The following is a 23,760-nucleotide window of genomic DNA, read 5'->3' on the forward strand; positions in this document are numbered from 1 at the left end:
TGGAGTAGGCTGCAGCCTATCACTTCTTTCAAAAGGTCTGTGGATTTTTCCAGTTTTCCCAGTGGAAGAGGCATGCTAACACTGCCTCCTATCTGCTATCTTGAAAAAAAAAAAAAAAAAAAGGTGTATACATCATTCACTTCCTTGGTTAAGTTTATTTCTAGGTATTTGATTTTTTTAATTTTTTGTAGCCATTGTAAATAGGATCCCTTTTTGATTTCCATTTTAGCTAATTCATTACTGGTGTATAGAAATGCTGGTGATTTTTATATGTTGTTTTTCTATCCTGCAACTTTACTGAATTTGTTAATTCTAAAAGTTTTTTGATGAAGTCTTTAGGGTTTTTAATATATAAAGTTTTGTCATCTGCAAACTGGGACAATTGGAAAGGACTTCCTCCTTTCCAATTTGGATGCCTTTTATTTATCTGGCCTAAAGTGTATATTTTATTATCTTAAAATTGTATCCCAATAAAGTTGATTTTAAAGTATGGTACAGGATGTCAGAGAGAGCGAGAAATAATTAGCAGGATGTAGAGAAAGCCCATTGCAAGTTACATCTCATGAAATTACACTGGCATGGTTTTTCCAGAAATACTTAGCAGTTTGGAACTTGAAATTGGCGAGATGAATGTAGCAGAAAGATGAAATGTGGGGTAAAGTTAGTGTGCTAGTTAGGATAGTATTTATTACAGTGACTGGCTGGGCCACCTTCTGGTTAGGGAAGCTAGTGTAGCTAAGATGCTGACAGTTGTGAGAATAGGGACAATCTATTTATAATATAAACAAATTAAAAATCAAATCCAGGAAATATGTCATATGTGCTTATTATATGCTTAGCATGCTTATAGGTGTTGTAGGTACAGTAATTAGTAAGATACACAAGGTTTCTGACCACAAGAATTTCACATTTTTGCAAAATGAATGATGTCAAAAATGTACTTTAATGAATTGCCATTAGTTATTTAGACTCAAATATAAATGTTACTAATTCTGCATTCTTATATCCCACATCTTTTTTGGATAACTTTTTAATTTATCTGGAATGCATCTTTTACATAATTATTTCATAGACATTCTGTGGGTCTTATATTTTCTAAGATGTGCTATGAAAGAACGTTTTTGCCCTCCTTTTCAAATACTAATAGCTTTCTAGGTTCAAACTCATTCTCACTTAGAACCTTGAAGATGAATTCTCTTGTCTTGTAAGTACCATGATCAGATTCATTCTGATTTTTGTCCTTAAGTAGCTTTCTATTAGCATGTGTTTCATTATCCTGGAATTAGGAAATTCAGTTTAAAATTGCTGTGTTTTTCAATTATCCCTTTTGTGCCCTGTCAACGTGAAAACTTGTGTTCTACTTCAGCTCTGTAAACTTTTCTTTTATGACTGTTTTGATTATTTCATTCTGTCTGTTGTCTCTTTGTTGTCTGTTTATGGAACTCCTTTTGGATACTATGTTGGAATTTCTAGACCTATCTATCTCATAATTTCCAACTTTTTCTTCTTTTGTACTATGGTTTGGGATAATTTCTTCACCTTAGTGAGTGTTTGAATGAAGTGCTTTTGGAAACTGATCAGAGGAACAGATATCATTGATTGTTTCTGGACAGTAGGTTAAATATATCTTTGCTGCCCTGAGGAAGCTGTCCATTGTTCCTGCCCTAGAGAATTATACTAGCTGGGATTTTTCAAAAACATTTATACCAAACATTTTCAAAAACATTTGCACCAAATGACAATAGCCCATGAACATAGTGCTACAGAAAACTATGATCAGAGAGTGGTAAGAGAATATACCATATATCCCCTCCAGCTACATAAATGAATATCCCTTGTTTACCTTAAATGATAAGCTACCTGAGGTGTTTCTATATTTATTTTATATATTTCTATAAATAAATATATTGTTTAAATATATACTAAATATTGTTTAAATATATATTTCTATATATAAATATATTGCTTAAATATAGTGTTTCTATATTTACCCACTATCTGTTTAATTAATGCTTTTTGATAGTGATTGAAACTAAGATGTCCAAATCTTACTGCTACCTCTGTCCCTGGCAGTTCAAAGCATATTTATATAGACTATTGTTTGCTTTGGAAACATTTCAATATAATTAACCAATTTGTCTTATTTTAAGCATTCCAAAGAACTAAAAGGTGTTTCATTAAAAAAGATACATATATTTATATACCTTTGTATGAAGTAGTTACCTAATCATTTTTTTTGTTTTGATAAACTGAAATTCATAGGCCTTATAAACATATTGGGTAGCCTTATAAGAGAATTAATACCAACCTCAGGTCTTATATTTGTATGAATGAATTTTTAAAAATCATTATAGCAACGCAAGTTATTATAGTTTGTATTGGGGTTTATTTAGCCTTAATATTGAACACAGATTAAGTTTGAGGACATTTCTTATTTGAAAATCTCATATTGGTGTCAATTTAAAACAGCTTGAAAGCAATTACTGAAAATGTCTTAGTGTGATTAATGATAGGAAGATTGGAGATGTTTAAAGATATCACTTTCTCAGCTGTACTTAAATTAGGACGGAAAAGAGATCTGTAGCGGTCAAGATCTGGCAAACCAACTGTTTATTTACCAAAACTGACTACTTATTTATCAAAGCAGGTGGCTGGTGATTCAAATCCATCAACCACCTGTTTTTATAAATAAAGTTGTATTGGAACACAGCCATACCCATTTGTTTATGTGTTGTCTATAGCTGCTCTTGCACTAGAGTGGTTGAGTTAATCACTGGCAACAAAGTCTGCAAGACTTGCAAAGCATAAAACATTATCTGGCCCTCTACACAAAGTGTTAACCAGTTGCTGCTTTAAACAATGGTGACAGTTTGTGGAGTCTTACCCACCACTACTTTCACACTGTTAGGAAAATGGCTCACAGTCATCTGCAAACGCACTATACTTGTTTGCGTATGGCCTTGCTTGGGTTCTGCCTTCTGCCTCAATGCTGTTTTTCTCCTTTCACTCATGCCTAGAATATATCCGACCTTCGAGGTATGATTCAAGTAACACTACCTTTATGAAGTCCTATCATAAAGAAATGAAGTAAAATTTCCTGGGCAAATCTCCCAATCGCTCCCTTACATATAGTTTGAAATCCCTTGCCCCTCTCTTCCTTGTACTTGCTTGGTATACACATAACAGGTTTAAATCCAGTTCTGTAACTATTCCAGGCTTTCTTTCCCTTTCAGCTTACTGTGGCTGGAGAAAACACATACAACCCTACTCACTAATCTCACTCCACAATCATTCACAACATTGATCTTTCAATAGGCCAGGCTCTCATACTATTCTCCCAGTTACCTAAATGGCTATTTTGTGTGTCCTCTTCCCTCTCATCCTCCTCCTGTCCCCATCCTCCTCCAGTCTTCACTTTCTGCTCATGACTTTTTATTTTAATTCACTGAGAAAATGGAAGTAATAGTAGCAAACTTACACCTACCTACCAGCCCCACCCCCCTTATAACTCAGCATTCCTTCCTGTGACAGTAGATGACTCAGCCCTCACCCCCTCTTGGGGGTGAGCTAACATCCTCATCCTCACTTGCTTATTAGAAAACATTACTCTGGCACTTCCCACCCCCTCCAACATCCTTAATTCCCCCTCTCTAATAAGTCAGTCCCATCCGCATGCAAACATGTTGTGATTTCCACCACTTTCTACCACCTGCAACAACCCCCTTTCCTTCCTCCCTTTTGGAGCAGGATTCTTAAAAACATTGCCTGCACTAGCATTTTAAAAACCTTTTCTTGCTACTTTCTTGTCAGCCATCCCAGGCAGGCTTCTGCCTCCATCAAACCCCTAAAAGTGCTATTGTCAGAGTCATCTGACATGACCTCCGGATTGCCAAGCCCACTGATCAGTGCAGAAACTGTGCCTTGCTTGGCCTGTCAGTGCATTTGATGTGTCCATCATTCCCTTTTGTGGATATACTTCCCTTAACTGACTTCTAGAATATAATACTCTTCATTTTCCCTTTATTCAGTAGTCATTCCTTTTGATTTTTCTTTCCTGGTCCTTCTTTTATAATCCCTGACCTAATTAATACTGAAGTATCCCATGCTCAGGTTTTGGTCCTTTTCTCTACCTACACCACTCCCTCATGAGCACTCTCATGAGTCGCATATCTATTTCCAGTTCAGACACATTCCTGAACTCGAGATTTATGGATCCAATGGCATATTTGACATTTCCTTGTGCATATCTAATGAGCCTTTCAAACTCAGCATGTCCAGAACTGAAACTCCTGACCTGTCACCTCTCCTCAAGGCATCAGCTGTGTCCAAGGTTTGCTTGTTTCAGTTGATGGCAGCTCCATCTTCTCAGGTGTTCAGAGGAAAAGGCTTACAGTCATTCTCATTCTCTTGTTTCCTCCTGTACCCTGCAATCTGTCAGGAAATTATGTTAGTCCTGTCATAAAAAATGTTTCCAGACTCTAACCACATGTCTCTATCTCCACTGCTACCCCACGCAGATTCAGGTCCTCCTCTCCTCCACCTTTCTGACCTCACCTCAGACTGCTCTTGCCCTTGCTCACTCCACTGGCTTCTTTTCTGTCCCTTAGACTCCTAGCCACACAGTTGCCTCTGCCCTAGCTATTCCCTCTGCTTCAAATAGTCTTCACTGAGATAGCACGGGGGCTCACACCCTTGCTATCTTTACCCTGACTACACAAGATTTCAACCTCACCCTTCTTACCTTGTTTCCTTTTTCCTAAATAATTTTTCACTCTCTAATAAAATACACAATTATAATAACTTATTTGTGCATTTTCTATATGGTTCATCTTTCTTTCCGAAATCAAGATTGTGTTCTGCCATCATTGATGTATTCCAAGGTCATAAAAAATGCCTAGCCCATAATAAATATTCAGTGAATATTTACTAAATGAATCAAGGAAAGTGATGCTATCTTATAATCTCTATATTCTATTCAGTCTCGGCTTGTCTTTTCTAGTGGTTTGAATGAATGGATGATGCATTTAACCCAATAAACCAATACCTGTAAATCTTTTATTCTTGTATGTTTAATTAATTTTAAATGTGTGATTAGACAAGTTAATAAGCAGAATAAAACAAAACATCAAGTATGTTATATCATCTTTCCTCACTGGGAAGAACTACAATATTGGTATAGAATGTAAGATGTTTACAGTTATTTTCACAAGCAATTATTTGCTTGGGAAATAGCAATGGTGTGAGCCCTGACAGTATCTGGGTAAGGAATATTTGAAGCAGAAGGAAAATCTAGAGCAGAGGCAACTGTGTGACTACGAGTCTAAGGGACAGTTTTCACTCCAGAATGAAAACTATAGAGCTGCCTGCCTGCGTTAACTTGCTCACCTCACTATGTATTTTCCCTGGGCAGTACCATCCTGCTAGGATTTCAGTGCTGCCGTGAGTCAGCAGTCACCTTGCAGTGAGATCCAATCACAAGATTCCAAACAATTCCTACCCTGTGAGCTCCTTGAGGACAGGGCTGGGAATTAGTCTCTTTTATTTCACAGGTCCAGAGTTCTAGGATGGTAGAATGGTTTCGGGTGCCAGGCCCCTCCTGGTCGCTCTCCATGGGCTTACTGCCCAGGGCTGCCTTGGGACTTGGCTCCCTACATTCTGGTGCAGCAGTCTTCGGCCACCCCAACTATGGCTTAAGCGGCCCCAGCTGCAGCTTGACTCGCTGCTTCACAAGATACAGGTGGTAAGCCTTGGTGACATTCATGTGGTGTTAAGTCTGTAGTCTCACAGAATACAAGAGCTGAGGGGGCATGGCTTCCTCCACCTTGATTTCAAAAGATGGTGCTGACTTCTTTGGGGCACAGGCAGAGACTTTGCACAGGGGCAGAACCACCACAGAGAGCCCCCAACGGGGCAGTGCCTCATGGAGCCAAGGAAATGGGGTTGCCCCCAAAATCCTAGAACTATGGTTAACAGTGTAGAGCTGCAGTCTGGAAAAGCTTCAGGCATGAGACTCCAACCCATGACAGCTGAAGAATAGGCTGAGCCTAGGAAAGCTATGGGAGCTGAGCCCCCTGAGGCTTTAGGGGTCCAACCCCCACCCAGTGTGCCCAGGATGCAGAATATGGAATGAAAGGAAATTGTTCTCCAACTTTAAGATTTAATATTGTTCTCCCTGTTAGGTTTTGGACTTGTTTCAGATGAGTCATCCCTCTTTTCTTGCCTATTTCCCCATTTTAGAATGGGAATGTCTCTTCTATACCTTCGCACATTGTATTTTGGAAGCAGATAGCTTATTTTGATCACAGGCTCGTGGTTGCAGAACATTTGCCTTCAGGATGAAGTCTCACCCATATTTGATCTAGATAAGTATTACCTAGATAACTAGATAACTAGATTAACTAGATTTAGATAAGTGTTAACTAACAGTATTAACTTTTGAGTTAACACTGGAGTGACTTTTGAGCCTACTAGGATGGAATGGATATATTTTGCATTGTATGAAGGATGTGAATTTGGCAGAGAGGGGAGGGTAGGGGCAGAATGCTATGGTTTGAATGCCTCCACCAAAACTCATGTTGACATTTAATTGTGATTGTGACAGTTTTAAGAAGTGGGATCTTTAACAGGTAATTAGGTACCTCTTTAGGCACTTTCATTAGACAGTGCCCTCATGAATGGATTAATGCAGTTACGGAGGGAATGAGTTTGTTATTGCATGAGTGGGCTCCTTATTAAAGGGTGATTTTGGCTCAATTTCCTCTCTGTCTCATGTGCTTGCTTTCACCTTCTACCCTTCTGCCACAGGATGACCCTTAGCAGATGTCAGTGCCATGCTCATGTACTTCCCAGCCTCCAGAACTGTGAGCCAAATGAGCTTGTGTCCCTTATAAATTAAGTTTGTGGTGTTCTCTTCTAGCAGCAGAAAATGGATTCAGGCAGCAAGCAGAGCTATAAAATACTTTTTTTTTTTTTTTTTTTTTGAGATGGAGTTTCACTTTTGTTGCCCAGGCTGTAGTGCAAAGGCATGATCTCAGCTCACCACAACCTCCGCCTCCCGGGTTCAAGCAATTGTCTGGCCTCAGCCTCCCGAGTAGCTGGGACTACAGGCATGCACTATCACACCCGGCTAATTTTGTAGTTTTTTAGTAGAGACGGGGTTTCTCCATGTTGGTCAGGCTGATCTCAAACTCCCAATATCAGGTGATCCGCCTGCCTTGGCCTCCCGAAGTGCTGGGATTACAGGCATGAGCCACCGTGCCCGGCCGATACTTCTTTTCATCTACACTGGCTTCCATTATCATGATTTGGTTAGATACTTTTGAGGACATTTTCTATTGCATTCCTCCATGTTTGGCAACCACACTCTATGGTGGAGTATTCTGGCTAAGCATTTAGTCTTCTTTTACTTATACCAGCAGGATGTAGTTGACCAGGGTAGTGAAAATCCATTGGGACATTGTAAAGGCTCACTGCTAGAAGAGGCCAGGAATGAAATTTTCATTGTTTACAAAAGTAGCTTCACAAGGCCTAATTAAAAATTGTATCACCCATGGCATTGCCCAATCCCAAGTCAATATTTTTTTTTTTTTTTGAAAAATGTGGAATCAAGGATACCACAACTAAAAGGGATATAGGGAATTTAAGAGGCTTTGGATGAAATGATGAAGATTACGGTAAAGTTTTATAAAAAATTTGAAGCACAGAGATAATACAGACAAAGGGAATAATTATAAAATGAGAGTGATAAATAAGGTTTGCTTTAAATAAACCAATCAATGAGTGATTTAGATCGTATGTAACAGGAATATTAGATTTGATATGTTCTTGTGGACAAAAAGGTATTTCTATTGGATACACCTTTATATCTTGCTTAATACCTAAATAAGTGTTAGCTTTTTCTTTCTAGGAGTTATAGATAATAGATTTTAAAGCAGCCATTTTTATATTTCAGAAACATCTGAAAAGTATAATAATTTAATTCTTTGAGTTTATGGAACTTAATTCAGTGAATATTTATGTCATGGGTTGTGGCAGGCTTTGATTTTTTGTGGAAGAGGTCACCATGTATATACTATTTTGAAGGGCAGAAAATAGTTGTTTGTATTTTTGTATATTTTGGTTATAAACTGCTTTTAATGGCATGGAGTTGAATTTAGGGATGTTTAATCTTCATATTCTTCACTTGATTTGAGTGAGAAAAAATAAAATTTTCTTGGTTATAAAATTCTCAAATGATTAACAATGGTTTCTTTAAAAGACTGAAGATACATATTCAGTGGCTGTAGAAATGGCTACTGCTATTGTAAACTGGATTAACAATCAGTACTTCTACAAATCTAAGTATTCGTTTGTTTTTACTTTTTACTAGTATGACTCCGGAATTTTTCAATTCAGGGACATAATAGAATAGAAAAGTTTTGCAAAGGCGTTGTAATCAGACAGAACTGGTCTCAAATCCTGGCTGTCATGTACTTGCTATGAGCCTAGAGCAGCTTACCTAAATGCTACTAACCTTCCTCCATACCATTATTGTAAAGATTAAAGGTGATGCATCTGTTAAGTAACTAACAGAGTGCTTATTAAAAGGTAGGTGTTCAATAAGTATTAATTCCCTCCCTTTCTTTTTCTTACTAGTCCACTTGTGTTTTTAATGGATCATACTTTACCCTAGATTGTGTTATAGGAGGCATCGTGGATGGATGGCTGCTGGAAACCCCTTGCCATAGCCAGCTCTTCTTCAATACTTAAGGATTTACCGTGGCTTTGAGTAATGAGAATTTCGGTAAGAAAAAAAATAGATGAAAATATCCTATGGAATTTCCCTAAAAGGTCGTTTGAATCTCAGAGTCTTTGCAATAAGTTACATGGTTATTCTCTAAAGATCTTGGGACATCACAGATGTCTGTTCACATTTGGATTGTTCTTATTTTGAAAATAAATTAAATAGGTTTTTTTTTTTTTTTTTTTTTTTTGAGACAGAGTCTTGCTCTGTCGCCCAGGCTGGAGTGCAGTGGCGCGATCTCGGCTCACTGCAACCTCCGCCTCCCGGGTTCACGCCATTCTCCTGCCTCAGCCTCTCCGAGTAGCTGGGACTACAGGCGCCCGCCACCACGCCCGGCTAATTTTTTGTATTTTTTTTAGTAGAGACGGGGTTTCACCGTGGTCTCGATCTCCTGACCTCGTGATCCGCCCGCCTCGGCCTCCCAAAGTGCTGGGATTACAAGCGTGAGCCACCGCGCCCGGCCCTTAAATAGATTTTTAAAAACTCTATTGACCATCTTGATAGGCTCTTCTTGTCATTATAAACGTGTTATTTCACTTATCCCACTCTTTTGTGTTCTCTAAATGTCTTTGTACTCGCTAAATTGTGTAGTCTTAGAGGGCAGGGTGTGGGTATCATTCATTTTTTTGAAAGGAAGCATGAACAATTAGTGGTTAAGGTGGCAGTTAACACTGCTTTCTGAAACTTTAAAAGCTTTGACAACACAAAAGAGGCAGGTGAAAGTACCAAAACTCTGTAAGTTCTAGGATAAATGATTTTCCTAAATCCCAAGAAAAATTGTTAGTCACTCTCAAGATGGAATACAGTATCTGTAATTGGTTCCATTTTATCCAATTTTTCACCAAATAATATTAATATAATTCATTTTCATAATTTACATGAAGTTAATATAACTAGTGCATCTCTGTTAGTAATGCACGTTATTAACCTGTACTGTATAAAATATTTTGGCCTATTAAAAAAGAGAGAAGGATGAGGAGGAGGTCAAAGATAATATAAAAACATTAAGTGGTGACATTGGTATGTATGTAAATTAACAAATATATCAACTTTGTTAAATTATCTTTGACATGCATCTGCAGAAATATCTGTTAAGGAACTTTGTGCATAAGAGACAGAGTTGGAGATAGGAGAGAAAGCAAAAAAGATAAATTATATTATTTTTGATAAGAGGCATTAATTATGAAATTACGACAAACATCTTTAGACCTAAAAATATGTTGACATGTTATTTTAAACCTCACTTTTTAACTAAAAAATTTAACCATTTGTCTATGATTATATTTTTCAGAAACCACATTTGAGAAGTATTTCCATCCAGTGCTACTTGTGTTTACTTCTAAACAGTCATTTTCTAACTGAAGCTGGCATTCATGTCTTCATTTTGGGGTAATTTTATCTCTAGGAGTAAATAACATTATGTTCATGGTCATGATGATTGTCCTTGGATATCTTTTCCATTAAATTAGTTTATGTTCAGTTTGCTTATATCTCTAGGTACTCAGTATCTGGGGGATAGAAGGCAGACTATAGAGATTTAGAGCAGGTTTGGTAAATACCTAACTGAGCATTTTTCTACATTGTGGTAATAGTCCAAATGAGCATTATAGCCCTCAAATAAATTGGGCCTTTTGAAATTTAACTGAACTTGGAAGTATACCACTTATTGATAGACTACATATTTTCCATGGCAATTAAAAGTAGATATTTAGTATTTGCTTATGTTACTTTTTTATCTGTCCCTGACACTGACTCCTCCTATCCCTTGATCCTTATCCTAGTTCAGTTTAAAACATTTCTTTCTTTATTTAAGCCTTTTGTTGTTTCCTTCTAATAAAATTCATATGTTTCCATGACTATTAACTTTTTTCTTCTCTCTTAGATGCAGCTAATATACCCAGTTGGCCCAAAGCACCTAACCTATAGTTATATAATCTGACTCTCAGTTCAGTTTTACTCTACTAATGCCTTCATGGTATTGGGAACCATAGATTTGTGCAGGTAATTCTTCATCATAAGACAGATTAGTGTTGACTATCATGCTTCTGTGTAAGATCCATCAGGAAGTGAGTGATTATTTTTCCTCAAGCTCTAAGAATCTTTCCAATGTTACTTGGTCAGTATAAGTGTATTTTGTCTGGATATTAAATTTTAATTTTTATGAAATTTGTGAAAGTGAGTAAGTATATGATCATTCAGCCTACACTGGGATGAAGTCTGTACTGTTTATGGAGAAAGCTGCTGCAAGCATAGTGAGAGTGTGAGCAACATGAAAGGGGCATGTTTAATGTATTGTAAAAAAAAATTTACTGTCAAAATCATTACATGAAAATAATTGTTACTTATTTTAAGAATTTTACCTATTTATTAGACTTCAAAGTCTCTGTAAATCTCTACTTAAAGGAAACTAGTAATTCATTCAAAATCATTTATTGAGCATTGCCACACATCTGGCACTGTTTCTATTTCATTGTGATAAATTGAGCCAGTTTATTTATAAAGTATGCCTACAATTAGGCTTTTCTCTAATCCGGGTTGGTGAAGCCTCAAGTTATCATAAAATGCCAAAGTTGTACTATATGCTGAATGTTTATGTTCAGTTACAAGGCTGTTGAATGCACAGAGGCAAGGATGACACTGATTTTTTCACTGGTCAGAATAAAAAATTATTGATTGCTCTTTTGCTTATAGTATTCATCAAGATGAATAGGCTCCTTCAAAATGCTTTGCTCTATGGTTTTTCTTTCAGCTGTTTCAGTGCAGGGCTTCCTAAAACAGAAGCCAACTGGGTGAATGTAATAAGTGATTTGAAAAAAATTGAAGATCTTATTCAAGTGAGTACTCATTTTTCCATAAAATGCCTGGTATAACTGCTATGGAGTTTGTCTCTCTCTGTGTTTTTCTGTCTGTCTTAAGGAAACCACACTTGAAACAATAATATTTTTGTAGAAATTTATGGTCTTATAAAGCTTGAAAAGAAGTCTTTTCCTTACTGTTTTAGAATCTAATTATCTTTAAAACGTAATTTATAAGTGGCCCAGCTGGATGAGTTCTAGTCTGCACAGGTGAGGTATTCTCTTCCTCTATCTGGAGAAGCCAGATATCTTGGTGGCACCTGCAGGGAAAATGGGCTTGACCCAGGGAACAGCTGTTGTTGCTTGTGGACTAAAGGCCCTCTTCTCCCACCTCAAGAAAACAGGTGGCCTGACCTAAGGAAATGCTTCCTGCCATAGCAGATAATACCAGCTTCAGAGAAGTCTCAATGGCACGAAGCATACCAAAATAGCACCACAAAGTTCTGAAAACTAAATTGTCATTGGAATCACAGCATTAAAAAATAGGTTAGAACTTGCATGCTAAATCCAAACAAGCTGACTGCATGTTAAAATAGAAGATTTAAATAGGACCAGAGTATCCTAACATAATAGACCTGAAGCCAAGATACAATTGAAAATCACCCATTGTACCAAGAAATAGGAAAGTTACAACTTAAATGAGAAAATATAGTGAACAGACTACAAAATTGAAGTGGATGACATATTGGAATTCTCTGACATAGATTTGAAAGCAGACATTATAAAAAGTGCTTCAAAAAGCAATTACAGATGCCCTTGAAGCAAATGAAAAACTAAATGCCTTAACAAAGAAATAGAAGATATGAAAGGAACCATATAGAAATTATAGAACTGAAAATATAACTGAAATATAAAGCAAATTGTAAAGGCTCATTAGCAGAATGAATGACAGAGGAAAGATAGTTAATTTGACAACAGAATACTAGAGAGACAATTGACTTAAGAAAAAAAAGCATCACTGATCTTGAGGACAGTAAGAAAAGATTCAGCATTCCTATGGTTAGTATCATAGGAGAGTATGAGAATACACCAAGTAAAAGAGAGAGATTGGTTGAATTGATAACAAAACACCACCCATCTATACTATCTATAAGCAGTTCACTTCTAGTACAATGACATACGTAGGTTGAAATTTAAAAAGACAGAAAAAGATATAGCATATTATAATGGGTTGAATAGTGTCCCCCCAAATTTCATATCCTCTTGGAACCTTAAATTGTGATCTTATTTTGAAATAATATCTTTGCAAATATAATTAATGAAATTAAGATGAGATCATACTAGAGTAGGGGGGGCCCTAAATACAATGATGAGTGTCTTTATTAGAAAAGGAAAGGACACAGAGTAACTCACTGGGAAGAAAGTCATGTGAAGACAGAGGAAGAGATCAGAGTGATGCAGCTATAAGCCAAGGAAGGCCAGAGATTGCCCGAATCCACCAGAACCTTAGGAACGTCAAGAAAGGATTCTTCTCTAGACCCTCAGAAGGAACATGGCCCTACCAACACCTTGACTTTGGACTTCCAGTCTCCAGAACTGTAAATGAATAGATTTCTGTTGTTTTAAACCACCCACCTTGTGGTAATTTATTACAGCAGCTCTAGACTGATAGACATGCATACATTAATTGTAAAAAGCAGAAGTGGCTATATTAACATCAAATAAAGTAGACTTCACAGAAAATAAAGTTGCTATAATCCAGAGGGATATTACAAAATGATAACAAATAAATCTGTGAGGAAAACATAATGTTCTTAAATGTATACACATCAAACAACAAAGCCTCAAAATTTGTGTAGCAAAAAATAATAGGGATAAAAGAGAAATAGACAAATCCACAATTATTCTTGAGGACTTCACCGCCTCCTCCTCAGTAACTAATGGAAGTACTAGACAGAAAATCAGAAAGGGCATAAAAATACAATATAACAAACCAACAGGATCTAATTTAATACATAGAGCACTACACCCAACAACAGCAGAATATACTTTCTTTTGTCAAGACTGAATATATACTGAGCCATAAAAGGAACTTTAAAAATTTTTTCAGAACTTACATTATGCAGAATTTGTTCTCAAACCACAATAGAATCAAACAAGAAATCAAGAAATTAAATACAATGGGCAAATCTCCAAATGCTTGGAAATTAAATACTATACCTCTATATAATCCATGGGTCAAAGAGTAAATCGCAAAGGATATTCATAATACATAGAATGAAAAAAATGAAATACAGCATATCAAGATATATGTGATGCAGCTAAAGCAATACTGACAGGACATTTTTTAAAATCAAATGAATACCTTAGAAAAAAAGGAGAATTATCAAATCAAAAATCTAAGTTACCGCTTCAAGAAACTAGAAGAAGTAGAGCAAAATAAATTCAATACAAGCAGAACAAAGAAAATATTTAAATATAAGAGCTAAAATTAATGAAATTGAAATCAAGAAAACAATAGAAAAAATTAATGAAACATAAAACTGGTTATTTGGAAAATCAATACAATTGATCTTTAATTGACAGAAATAAAAAGAGAGAAGACACAAATCTCAGGAATGAAATTTGGGGCTGTCACTACAGAATCTGCAGTCATTAGAAGGATAATAAGAAAAACTATGAACAATTTTATGCTCACAAATCTGACAACTTAGAGGAAATGGACCAATTCTTCAGAAACCACAAACTACCAAAACATAATGAAGATGAAATAGACAATCCAAACACTCATATAATCACTAAATACATTGAATTCATCATACACAAGCTCCCAAAAAGGGACCTTCAAGCCTGCTGGTTACACTGAATCATTCTATCAAATATTTAGAGGAGCATTAACAACAATTGTACAGTCTCTTCTAGAAAATAGAGGAGGAAGGAACATTTTCCAGTTGATTTTAGGAGACCAGTATTACTGTGATGCTAAAACCAAATAAAGACCTTACTAAAAAAGACAACTATAAAAATATCTCCCATTAACTTAAATATTAAAATGCTCGATAAAATATTAACAAATCAAATTCAGCAATGTATAAAAAGAATTATACACCATGACCGAGTGAGATTTATTTCAGGTACACAAGTCTTTCTCAATTATTTGAATATCAAGCAATGTAATCTACCCTATCAACAGGCTAAAGAAGAAAATCATATGTAGAAAAGGTATCTGATAAAATGCAACACCTCTCATGGCCTGTGTCCCTCCCTATGCCTCCTGGATTTATATGTTGAAGTACTAATTGCCAGTATCTCAAAATGCGACTGTATTTTGAGATAGGGTCAGTTAAAATGAGGTCATTAGGGCAGGTCCTACTGCAATATGACTGGTATCTTTAGAAAAACAGATAAGGGTATAGATACACAGAGATAGAAAACCATGTGAAGAAACTGGGAGAAAATGGCCACCTATAAGCCAAGGAGGGAGGACTCCGAAGAAACCAACCCTGCTGGTACCCTGATTTCAGACCTCCAGCCCCCTGAATTGTGAGAAAATAAAGTTCTATTATTTAAGTCACCAAGTCTGTGGTGACTTTTATGGCAGCGCTAGCAGACTGATATAAACACCTACTGAAGATAAAATTTCTTAGAAAGTAGGTGTGGAGAACTTCCTCAACTTGATACAAAACACGTTCAAAAAGTCTAGAGCTACCATACTTAATGGCGAGTACAGGACTGAGTGTTTTTCTGCTGGGACTGAAACTAAGCAGGGATATCTTCTCTCACCACTTTTACTCAACATAGTTGTCTGAGTTTTCTGTTGCTTGTAACAGAATACTTGAAATGGGTAATTTATAAAGAAAGGAATTTATGTCTTATGGTTATGAGACTGAAAAGTTCAAGGTTGAGGAGCCACATCTGGTGAGTGCCTTCCTGCTGGTGGGGGCTCTCTGGAGTCCAGAGATGACACAAAGCATCACATGGCGAGGGGCTGAATGTGCTCATGTGCTAGCTCAGGTCTCTCTTCCTCTTATAAAACTACCAGTTCCCTTTCCATGATAACCCACTGATACTTTAATCCATGAGTGGACTAATCTATTCATGAGGGTAGAGCCATTGTGATCCAATTACCTCTTAAAGCCCCACCTCTCAATACTGCCACATTGGGGATTAATTTTCAACCTGAATTTTGGAGGAGACATTCAAACCATAGCAATAATATTGGAAGTTTAGCCAAATTATGAAGCAGAAGAGAAAAAATGTATGAGAAAAAAATAAATAAAAGGCACACAGATTGGAAAGGAAAATTATACGTCACCCCAAGTTTTTTGGAGAGAAAGTACTAAAAATGGGTATATTTTGTTTAGAAAGTAATGCAAATTAAAACCACAATGACATATTATTACATGCAGCTATAAGCATATACAAAATAAAAAATAGTGATGATGCTAAGTAAATATAAATGAACAAGGGTGATAATGCTGGCAAGGATGTGGAGAAACTGGATCACTCATACATTGCTGGTGATGATGTAAAATAATACAGCCACTGTATAAAATAGTTTGGCAGCATCCTATGAAACAAAACATGCATTTGCCTTACAATCCAACAATTATACTCTTAGACATTCATCCTCGATAAATGGAAACTATGTGCACACAAAAATATGTACATGAATGTTCACAGAGATTTTTTCATGACTGCCCAAAACTGGAAACAAATGTGCTTCATTGGTAAAATCTGTGATATATCATGTCAGGGAATACTAAGGAGAGTATTAAAAAGGAACAAGGTGAATGCATTGTATTGATGTCAATTTTCAGAGCAATAAAAAGGAACAAACTAGTGATACCCACAAGTTAGGTGGATCTCCAGGGTATTATGATGAGTGAAAAAAACCAATCTTCATAAAGAAACTGTGGTACATTTATAAAATAGAATATTATCCAGTGATAAAAAGAAATAAGCTATCAAGCCATGAAAAGAAATGGAGAAAACTTCAAAGCCATATTGTTGAGTGAAAGATGGGGACACCAATCTGAAAAGGCTTCACATTGTATGATCCCAACTATGACATTTTGAAAAAGGCAAAGCTATGGAGACAATAAAAAGATCAGTGGTTGCTAGGGGTTCAGAGGGAGGGAGAAATGGCTAGGCAGAGCACAGGCTACTTTTAAAGCAGTGAAAATATTAATATATGATGATGGATGGCATTATACATTTGTCAAAACCTGTAAAACATACAACACAAATAATGAGCCATAATATTCTATACACTTAAGATCATAATAGTGACTCACCAACTATAACAAACACACCACACTAATGCAAGATATTAACAATAGGGAAACTGGGGTAGTGGACAAAGGGGTGTTTAAGTCTCTGTACTTTCTGCTAGTTTTTCTGTAAATCTAAATGGCTCATAAAAATGTCTATCGATTCTTTTAAAAGCTAATTTCAGAAGGTTACATATGATGTGAGTCCATTTACATAATATTCTTGAAATGACAAAATTCTAGGAATGGAGAGCAGAGAAGTGGTTGCCAGAATTTAGAGAGATTGGGTGATGGTGAGGTATGTATGGGGAGAAAGGTGACTTTGGTTATGAAAGAATAGCAGCAGAATCCTTGCGGTGATGGAACTATTTTGTGTCTTAACTGTGGTGGTGGTGATGTGAATCTATGCAAGTGATAAAATTGCATAAAACTTCACACATATGCATGCACACACACTGTGGCACATAAAACTTGTGAAATCTGGACAAGGTGAGTGCATTGTATTAATGTCAATTTTCTGATTGTAATACTGTACTGTGGTTATGGAATATATTACCACTGGGGGAAGCTTGTTGAAGGGTACACAAGATTTCTCTGTATTTACTCCTACAGTTTCATATGAATTTTAAATTATCTCAAAATAAAAAAATGAATTAAAAACAATTTAATGTTTTCAGTAGGTTGTTCTCATAATATTTAAAGCAGGGCATAGTTTTTAATATTGTCTAATTTTGTTTCCTTCCAGTCTATGCATATTGATGCTACTTTGTATACAGAAAGTGATGTTCACGTGAGTATACTTTTTTCAAAATTGCTATTTGTCTCATTATTAAAGTTTTTAAAAGTGTATTTTTGTAACAACTAAAATATGTGTAGTTTTAAAATCTAACTTTTGGTATGTTTCTATAATATACGATCAATGAGTTTTATTAGTGATTGTTGAGATGGGACTTGGGGACAGATAGCTACATAAATGCTATTTTTGTAATGGTGCCAAATCAAAATATTAAAAGAGTCTTTTCCATCAATGTCGAACAAGATACATTATACGTTTTTGTGATGCAGTTGCATCATGATGCAATTAGATGCAAAAATCAGATTAACTGATTCAATTTAAGAGTAGCCAACATATCAGTTATTTCCAATGCTGTAATGTATCACCATCTGCAATCATATTTTCCATAAGTTGCTTAAAGTCATTCATGTTCTGCATTTTACATGATTCTCTACATTTGTCAGAGAAATATTCTAATTATTCTCTATGTGAGAAAAGAAACATAACCCATGAAACTTATTAGAACTGAAAAGTGGTCTTGAACTTGTTTCATTAATACCCTGACATTTCCTAAGGCATGTAGGATTTGTCATGTTGGTGGTGGTTCTTCCCTTCAGTATTGCTACTAAAACCAAGAAATGAATCCCCAACTTCCCCTCAGGGAAAACAAACTCTATGTCCTCTCTCCATTATTCCTCAATTAGAACTTCTCTTACATAGATGACTTTCTAAGCATTGGAAAGAAACCATAGTCAGAAACTAGAAAAAAGAGATATTCACCAACCAATTGGGTCATGCTGCTGCACAAAGAAATTGTCTCCCTCCTCTGGCTTCAGCATGGATTCTGTTTTTCTTTGCATTTTTTGTAAAATGGAAAGTAGTCAATTAGCCACCAAATTCAGCATCCTGAAATTGCTTTTTTGCAAGAAGATAACTTTGCAACCCATGAGTTATAGAAACAACCTTAGATTGAAGTTTAGATTTTAAAACTAACTCCACTACTTTTTACTTGTGTTACCTTGGAAATTACTAAACATTTCTGAAGCTCAGTTTTATTATTGCTGATATGGTGACAGTATTTGTCTTTCACTCCTAAGCAGTGACTGTTGGGGTTAAGGAATACTACCAGTGCTGGGCACATGGGTGTATTCCCTCATTTTTTCATCCATTCAGTAAGCATTTGTGAAGTGTCTGCAGGCTCCCAGGCACTGTGCAAGGTATCGAGGACACAAAGTCAAATAATGGTCAAATCCCTAGATATTCCTTGTTTCCTTTCTTTAAGTTATTGTTAAAGTAAATGTTGTGGAAAACATATTTTTGTGGCACCTTTTCTGATTTGATCAGCCTGTGAGTGGACACTAGTCCTGCTTTGATTTTTCTAATAAATTTCTTGGAATTACTTCTCTCCCTCTGGAACGTTGGAACTTGAAAGAACAGTATAATTAGCAGCTACCACTATTAAAAATGTTAACAACACAATTTGATTCTAAAAATTCTTACAAATAAGCTGTCTATGTTGATGTTTTCAGACTCTAAGGCCAGTATTATTACCCTTTCCACAGGGGAAATGTGCTCAGTGAGAAAAACTGGCCACTATTTCTACATTTTCTAATTTCATGTTCTTCTGTACAATATTGCCATCCTTCTTCATTGTGTTTTGTTGGTTTGTTTTGGTTTCTATTTTCAAGCCAAAAGAAAAAAAACTAAGCTGCCTCCTATGTAAAATTTCTTAAGGATATTGTGTATCTTTATAAAATATTTGGATTGACTTTTTGAAAATCAAAATTACATCAGTATGAAAATTAATAATCACAAAAAAGTAATTGTTCTTTATAACGTTTATTTTTAGCCCAGTTGCAAAGTAACAGCAATGAAGTGCTTTCTCTTAGAGTTACAAGTTATTTCACATGAGTCCGGAGATACAAGTATTCATGATACAGTAGAAAATCTTATCATCCTAGCAAACAACAGTTTGTCTTCTAATGGGGTGAGTTTTCCAACAGTTGCTCAGAGTTGCATCTTATGTTTCGGGCCTGATTTGGAGAAGTCACTCATGGACAAGCAGATCCTCCTAAGGGGCACTCAAGAGATGGAGTACTGTTTCAGTGGAGTGGCATGCAAAAGTGGCACCATCTCCAGCATGCACACAATGCTAAACTGTTCAATGATTGATTCAGTAGACAAACATTTACAGAATAATTCCAGGTAGTGTGCTTCAGTGCTAGAATTATAGTTGCAAACCAGACAGACAGGTCACTGACCACCATTTATTGTCAGGTGCAATGGATAGACATTAATCTAATTACATACTCAAATGTCTAACATCAATAATAGTAACTCACATTTATTGAGTTATTACTGTGTGCCAGACACTATTCTTTGAGCTTTAAATTGATAATTCATTTAATCCTCATGATAAATCTGCGAGATAGTTATCTTTATTTCTGTTTGAATGTTGAAGAAATTGTAGCACTGAGAGCTTGGATCACTGGCTTCAGTTCATACAGCTAGTAAAATGGGGAGCCACAACTCTTACCCGAGCAGTCTTTCTGCAGAGTCTGTTATCCCATGAGAAGATAAATGCTTTAAAAAGATAACAATGAAAATATTAATGATTCGAGTATAATCTGGGACATCCCAGGCAACTTGAGCAGTAGAGGGTTCCAGGAGAGCAAATTCTAGGTACTCATATGATAGGCTGGGGAATCAGCTGTGCAAAGGCCCTGAAGTGCAAAGAATTAGGGCTTTCATGGCAAAACACTAGTGGCCAAAGCAAGATAGAGAGAAAGCAGTTTTGCAACAAAGAGACATAATCAAATTAGTTCATTTCATAAATACTTTTTAGCCCTCAGGAGACAGTGTGAAAAAATACCCATAATCCCTGCTGTTAAAGAGGGAGGAAACAGAAATAAACCAACCATTCAGCAAATGAGTAATAAGTTAGTTATTTATGAAGTCCAGTGGTGAAAAAGGAGGCTGGGTAGGGGGACTGGGGCTCCAGTTAGGGTAGGCTGAACTAATAAGCTGCCATTTGACAAAGATGTGAGGGAATGAGCCTTAAGGGTATCTAGGGACATATGTTCAGGCAGAGACAACTGAAAGTGCAAAGGCCCTGGCCTTGTGTGGGTGGACACCTTGACTCTTCTCTAAAAATACAAGGCTGCTTTAGGTATTTGCTTCAGTGTCACCTTCTCAGTGATTTACCTATTTACAGTTGCAATCCCTTCCCTATCTGAGCACTCCCTGTCCCCTTCTCTGCATGTCCCATATCTGGAATACGATATATTTTATGTAATAGGTATTGTCTGTTTTTCCCTACTAGAATGTCAGCTTAAAATGGACAAGTGTTTTTGTTTTTTATTAGTACTATATCCAAATTCCCAGAACAGTGTCTCATATATATTAAATACTTTACATATGTATGAAATGAATTTATTAAGGTTTATAATACTCTTATGATATTATCTCCATCTTATTGGTGGAAAGAGTGAGCCATGCAACAGGTAACTCATGGCAAAATAAATGATGAGCTCTTTAATGTGAATGGTGATAGTTGCCCTCATCATGACAGAGTGTGACATACGTGCTGGAATGCGTGGGCAGGACTGCACAGTCAGAAGACCTGGATGTGAAGAATTTCAGTTGATTATGTCAGTTGGGATGAGTCAGTATCTCTGTCTTCCCATCTGACATGATTATTTTCAGGATCAGATAGGACAGCATTATATGAAATATGACAGTGCTTGGCATAGAGGATGTGCTTGATAAATGTTGGTGATTCTGAATTCCAAATAGTTAATGGATATAAAATCTAATTTTTATTTTTGCTGGCACAGCCTTCATGGTTCAGATGATCTCTAAAAAGTTTATTTTTAATTGCTACATTTGGAACATTCTAGTTATCCATGAGACTGTGTTTGAATTACAATAATTTGTGGTATTCACCTAAATGGCTCAATTCAACCAATGGGTGATTACAGTGTGTCAGGCCCTGTGCTAAATGCTAGGGAAACAAACATACTGGCTTTGCCCTTCTGGCAGAGAGCTTAGAGAATAGTATTATAGTATAAAAAGAGTAAAACTTCATAATATGAATAGAATACATGAGATATTGTAGACAGGTCTAAATAAGGGGTTCTGAGATGTAAAGATGGGACATTGAGTCCAGCCCTGGGAGCCCAGGGGTTCAGAGGAGCCTCCCGAAAAGAGTACCTGAATAATCTTAAGTGTGAGTAGCAGCAGCTAAAATAGGAAAGAATGTAACAGAGAGAAAAGCAAAGGCAGAGAGGCATCTAATAGTATGCTGTGCATGGCAAGGAAAGCCAAATGCTCACTCAGTGTTTCTAGGGCATAACATTGAGGCACGGGGGATATGTGAAATAAATAGGTAAGGAACAGCTCATGAAGAGCCTGTGTGCTATGCAGGGAGGCATGGTCTTTATGCTAGAAGCAGATGATAGGAAACCATTGAAGGGCTCAAAGCAGGAACTCCATGGTCTGATAGACACAGCTTATTTTTCTCAATGTCCTTAACCCATTATTGGAAAAATAAACATATATCAAATCGCCCAGTTCTCTTTTCTCATAGTTCTTCCTAATATGCTATTTATTTGCTAAAGTTTTCATATCTCAATACCTCACCATATGGTTCAAACGATATGATATTCCCAGTCCCATGAATGTATATTTAATTAATTATAAATTGTCAATTTAATCTTTCTTTATATTTTGCAGAATGTGACAGAATCTGGATGCAAAGAATGTGAGGAACTGGAGGAAAAAAATATTAAAGAATTTTTGCAGAGTTTTGTACATATTGTCCAAATGTTCATCAACACTTCTTGATTGCAATTGATTCTTTTTAAAGTGTTTCTGTTATTAACAAACATCACTCTGCTGCTTAGACATAACAAAACACTCGGCATTTCAAATGTGCTGTCAAAACAAGTTTTTCTGTCAAGAAGATGATCAGACCTTGGATCAGATGAACTCTTAGAAATGAAGGCAGAAAAATGTCATTGAGTAATATAGTGACTATGAACTTCTCTCAGACTTACTTTACTCATTTGTCTTTAATTTATTATTGAAATTGTACATATTTGTGGAATAATGTAAAATGTTGAATAAAAATACGTACAAGTGTTGTTTTTTGAAGTTGCACTGATATTTTACCTCATTGCAAAATAGCATTTGTTTAAGGGTGATAGTCAAATTATGTATTGGTGGGGATGAGTACCAATGCTGCAGGTCAACAGCTATGCTGGTATGCTCTTGCCAGTGTGGAGCCACTGACTACTGGCTCTCATTGACTTCCTTACTAAGCATAGCAAACAGAGGAAGAATTTGTTATCAATAAGAAAAAGAACTACATGTGAATCCTCTTCTTTACACTGTAATTTAGTTATTGATGTATAAAGCAACTGTTATGAAATAAAGAAATTGCAATAACTGGCATATAATAATGTCCATCAGTAAATCTTGGTGGTGGTGACAATAATAAACTTCTACTGATAGGTAGAATGGTGTGCAAGCTTGTCCAACCTACGGATTGCAGGCCACATGTGGCCCAGGACAACTTTGAATGTGGCCCAACACAAATTCATAAACTTTCATAAATCTCATTTTTAGCTCATCAGCTATCATTAGTGGTAGTGTATTTAAAGTGTGGCCCAAGACAATTCTTCTTATTCCAATGTGGTCCAGGGAAATCAAAAGATTGGATGCCCCTGGTATAGAAAACTAATAGTGGGCCGGGCGCGGTGGCTCACGCTTATAATCCCAGCACTTTGGGAGGCCGAGGCGGGTGGATCATGAGGCAGGAGAATGGCGTGAACCCGGGAGGCGGAGCTTGCAGTGAGCCGAGATTGCGCCACTGCACTCCAGCCTGGGCGACAGAGCGAGACTCCGTCTCAGAAAACTAATAGTGACAGTGTTTATATTTCATGTTTTCCCAAATACAGGTATTTTATTTTCACATTCTTTTTGCCATGTTTATATAATAAAAAAAAACCCTGCTGATTTGTTGGAGCCATTGCTATCTGACAGAAAATAATTGTTTATATTTTTTGCACTACACTGTCTAAAATTAGCAAGCTCTCTTCTAATGGAACTGTAAGAAAGATGAAATATTTTTGT

General features: G+C 36.4%; 1 protein-coding gene across 3 annotated transcripts in view; it reads left to right on the forward strand.

The window, feature by feature from the left end:
- The window catches only part of IL15 (interleukin 15), a 134,975-nt gene extending 111,902 nt beyond the window's left edge, over window positions 1-23,073 (forward strand). For 2 of the 3 annotated variants that reach the window (XM_058435832.1, XM_032172040.2), the window contains exons 3-9: window positions 8,672-8,782; window positions 10,074-10,171; window positions 10,665-10,783; window positions 11,532-11,616; window positions 17,596-17,640; window positions 19,475-19,612; window positions 22,360-23,073. In XM_058435832.1, the coding sequence (XP_058291815.1) occupies window positions 10,755-10,783; window positions 11,532-11,616; window positions 17,596-17,640; window positions 19,475-19,612; window positions 22,360-22,470 (408 nt within the window). In that variant the 5' untranslated portion in view covers window positions 8,672-8,782; window positions 10,074-10,171; window positions 10,665-10,754 and the 3' untranslated portion in view covers window positions 22,471-23,073. The remainder of the gene's footprint in view (window positions 1-8,671; window positions 8,783-10,073; window positions 10,172-10,664; window positions 10,784-11,531; window positions 11,617-17,595; window positions 17,641-19,474; window positions 19,613-22,359) is intronic. The other variant, XM_032172034.2, reaches the window with a different exon arrangement.
- The last annotated feature ends 687 nt before the right edge of the window (window positions 23,074-23,760 follow it).

Source organism: Hylobates moloch, unplaced genomic scaffold (assembly GCF_009828535.3).
Source record: "Hylobates moloch isolate HMO894 unplaced genomic scaffold, HMol_V3 SCAFFOLD_3, whole genome shotgun sequence".
NCBI lineage: Eukaryota > Metazoa > Chordata > Mammalia > Primates > Hylobatidae > Hylobates > Hylobates moloch.